The sequence below is a fragment of the Priapulus caudatus genome, unplaced genomic scaffold, assembly GCF_000485595.1.
Source record: "Priapulus caudatus unplaced genomic scaffold, Priapulus_caudatus-5.0.1 Scaffold1434, whole genome shotgun sequence".
NCBI classification, from domain to species: Eukaryota; Metazoa; Priapulida; class Priapulimorpha; order Priapulimorphida; family Priapulidae; genus Priapulus; species Priapulus caudatus.
The window spans coordinates 32,523-36,171 of NW_014578495.1; the positions used below are offsets into that span (position 1 = coordinate 32,523).

Sequence of the window (3,649 nt, forward strand, 5' to 3'; positions counted from 1 at the left end):
ATTCCAAACTCGCGTCACGAACTGCATTCGCAGCAGCGAGCTTCTGAACTGTGGAACAACGCGTCAGACGCTGATGGTAGGGCCATGGCAACGAACAGAGACGTCTGATGCACGCAACATTTACTATTGTTGTCCACACTACGAGAAGCATTTTACGATAGATATGCATGTCACTATAAGGTAACCAGGATATATATATATATATATATATATATATCTAATCTAATTCTACGTATGATAGGATGTAGAATAGATAGATAGATAGATATGATATAATAGATAGGATAGATGGATAGATAGATAGATAGAATTGGATGATAGATTGAGTGGATAGATAAGATAAACAGATAGATTGAGATATATAGCATGGATAGATAGATAAATAGCATGGAGCAGATAGATAGACAGTAGAAAGATCAGATATGAAAGACAGAATAGACGCATGGATGAAGAAAGACACCTAGCAGAACAGAATCACATGAACCAATGACAATAGAGTTGCAACGTACGCGCTCAGGTTCGTTCGGTACTCGGTCTGTAGATGTTCAGATCGTTGAGATGCATCTGGGCAATGACGGGAAGACGAATATCATCTCGTTGATTGCCCGTAGTCCTTCGCTGATGCCTTGCTGGCGCGTGGTCGCCGCTCATCCCCGCCCGCAAGGCTGCGGCTCCATACGCTACGCTCCAACCCACACCGGGAACACTGTTCACGTCTGCATACACAACGTGCACGTGTGATGGAGAGGAACGCACGCACGCACGCACGCATGCATGCACGCACGCACGCACGCACGCACGCACTCACGCACGCACGCAAGCACGCACACACACACACAGCAATACCAGCCCTGCGACCGCTACCATGTCCACCAGGGGGCGCCGCGGCTCACCGTCGATCTCGCTGGTGGCGAAGGCATAACTGAACCAGTCTGCGACACTGCGGAACTGCGGAGGGATGTAGTGATTGCGCGTGATGCGGCAGATCGTGGCCATGTCTCGACTGTCCTGGTGCGCCGTGATGTCGTGTCCTAGCCGGAACGACACGTTCTGTACGATGTGAGTGTCCTGAGAACCTGTGTGTGTGTGATAACGAAGAGAAGATGTGTGAAAGCGAGAGACTGGTGGTAATACTGATAGCAACGAAGATCCAGCAGAAATACAGGGAGAAGGAGAAAAGAAGCGGAAGAGAAAGGAGAAGAAAAAAAGACAAATATGAAGAAATTGGAAGAGGAAAAAGCAAAATAGAGAGAGAACAAAAAGAAGACAAGAAAGAAGGAAAACAATGAGAAAAAATGAAGAGGGAATCAGAAGCAAAACAATAAAAAACAGCAATAAAAACCGAACTAGGAAAACAATAAAGCACGACGAAAACAAACCAGAAGAAGTAAATCACACATAAAAAGAAACTTAAAAACAGACATGAGAATACACAGCAGAAATCGCAGAAGTACAGGGAGATGGAAAAAATGAAGAGGAAGAGGAAGAAGAAGAGAGTAAAGAAGAAGGAGAGGAAGAACAAGTATAACATGACGTGGAAGACGAAGACGAAGAGGAAAAAGACGAAAAGACAAAAACAAAAGACGAGGAAGAAGAAGAGGAAAAAGAAGAATATAAAGACAAGGAAATAGAAGTAGTAAGAAGAGAAAGAAGAACAAAAATAAAGAACAAAAAGAAGAAAAAGAACAAGGAAAAGAGTGAGAATGGCTTCACCTTTATTGCTGACGTTCTGGACTTCCGTAGCAAACTCTATGTTGGGTTCCCGCAGCGAGAACAGCGCCCACGCCTTCGAGCGGAAGTTAATTCCGTGGAAGCAGGCGAGCGAGATGTTGTTCCCCTTCAGGTCCATCGTGCCGCCGAGCACTGTTCCGTGTCGTGGCAGCGGGGAGAGTCGCGTGACGAGACGCAGGCCTGACACGTAACCCAACACATTGGCTCTAGCTTCCCAGGTGCTCTATTAACCTGACAGTTGGCTCTAGCTTCCCAGGTGCTCTATTTACCTGACAGTTGGCTCTAGGTGCCAGGTGCTCTATTTACCTGACAGTTGGCTCTAGGTGCCAGGTGGTATATTTACCTGACGGTTGGCTCTAGGTGCCAGGTGTTGCAGACGAACTCTCGCCAGTCTTGCTTCAGTAGTTCCGTCGGGTTTGATATCTTCGATCGTCTCTCAGCGTCAAAGGAGCCACCGACCTGGGATGACCTCATCGACGCGCCGCCTACATCTACCAACATCATCACATCGCGATACGTGAGACGACGATGCTACATCCGACAACAACAACTGACGAGACAACAACAACAACAACACAACAACAACAACAACAACACCGCATGTGCGTGAGCGCAGATTGCTATTGCCGGTATACCCATAGCTTGGGTCAGCAACGTTCCAGGCTTTATCGTGAGATGTGATGGGCGTGTCAGCCTGGAGTGATTGACAGGCCAGTATCAGCCATCAGCATTGAGATAGTGCATTCTAAAAACGTTGTTTAGGTATGAATTGCCGAGAAGTTGACATCATGGTGTCAAACGTGTATATACGAGTCTAGTCGGGCCAGCCTAGCAGCAACATCCTGGAAAGCTAAGAGGGAAGGAGGTTTGCTTGTCTCGTTCAGACAGACGAGCGAATTCCTCTCTACAGAAGCTAAATAAATGCAGATATTTTTAAACGAAAAGACACCGTTCCGCACGTGCGTGCGAGCGCTCGGGCTCAGCCCTCTCCTTCTCCCTCCCCTTCCTTCTCTTTCCACCATCCTTCACTCTTCCTTCCCCCTTTCCTCCTCCTCCACTCACCCCTCTCCTTCTCCTTGATGTAGGACGTAACTAGGTCGTGGAGGAAGAAGATGGATTCCGCGTCCACGGCAACTAGGATGTGATCCTCAAACTCCGTCACGAAACTGCATTCCACGAGCGGCTTCTGAACTGTGGAAACAACGTCAGACGCTGATGGTAGCCATGGCAACGACAGACGCTGATGCACACAACATTTACTATAATTTGTTGTCACACGAGAAGTATTTACGATAGATATGCATGTCACTATAAGGTAACCAGGATATATATATATATATATATAGATATATATATATATATATATATAGATAGATGTAGATAGATAGATGGATGGATAGATAGATAGATAGATAGATAAATAGATAAATAGATATATAGATGGATAGATAGATAAATAGATAGATGAATAGATAGATAGATATATAGATGGATAGATAGATAAATAGATGGACAGATAGATAGATAGACAGAAAGACAGATAGACAGATAGAAAGATAGATAGACAGACAGACACAATCACATGAACAAATACAAAGAGTTGCATACGTACGCGTCAGGTTCGGTTCGGACTCGGTCTGTAGATGTTCGGACTTGAGATGCATCTGCATGACGGGAAGAGCGAATATCATCTCGGTGATGTGACCGTAGTCCTTCGCTGCCTTGCTGCGCGGTGGTCGTCGCTCGTCCGCCCCCGCAGGCTGCGGCTCCATACGCTCACGCTCCAACACCGGGAACCTGTTCACGTCTGCAATAACAACGTCACGTGGTGATGGAGGAACGCACGCACGCATGCACGCACGCACACACGCACGCACACACGCACGCATGGATGCACGCACCCATGGATGCACGCACC

The 3,649-nt window shown here is 46.7% G+C and overlaps 1 protein-coding gene across 2 annotated transcripts in view; it reads right to left on the reverse strand.

The window, feature by feature from the left end:
• The window catches only part of LOC106816622 (uncharacterized protein KIAA1109-like), a 31,079-nt gene extending 27,551 nt beyond the window's left edge, over nt 1-3,528 (reverse strand). For both annotated transcript variants that reach the window (XM_014821246.1, XM_014821245.1), the window contains exons 1-3: nt 3,344-3,528; nt 2,794-2,922; nt 2,075-2,222 (exon numbers count right to left, since the gene is read on the reverse strand). In XM_014821246.1, coding sequence (XP_014676732.1) covers nt 2,075-2,222; nt 2,794-2,922; nt 3,344-3,503 — 437 coding nt within the window. In that variant the 5' untranslated portion in view covers nt 3,504-3,528. The remainder of the gene's footprint in view (nt 1-2,074; nt 2,223-2,793; nt 2,923-3,343) is intronic.
• Between the last annotated feature and the right edge of the window lie 121 nt (nt 3,529-3,649).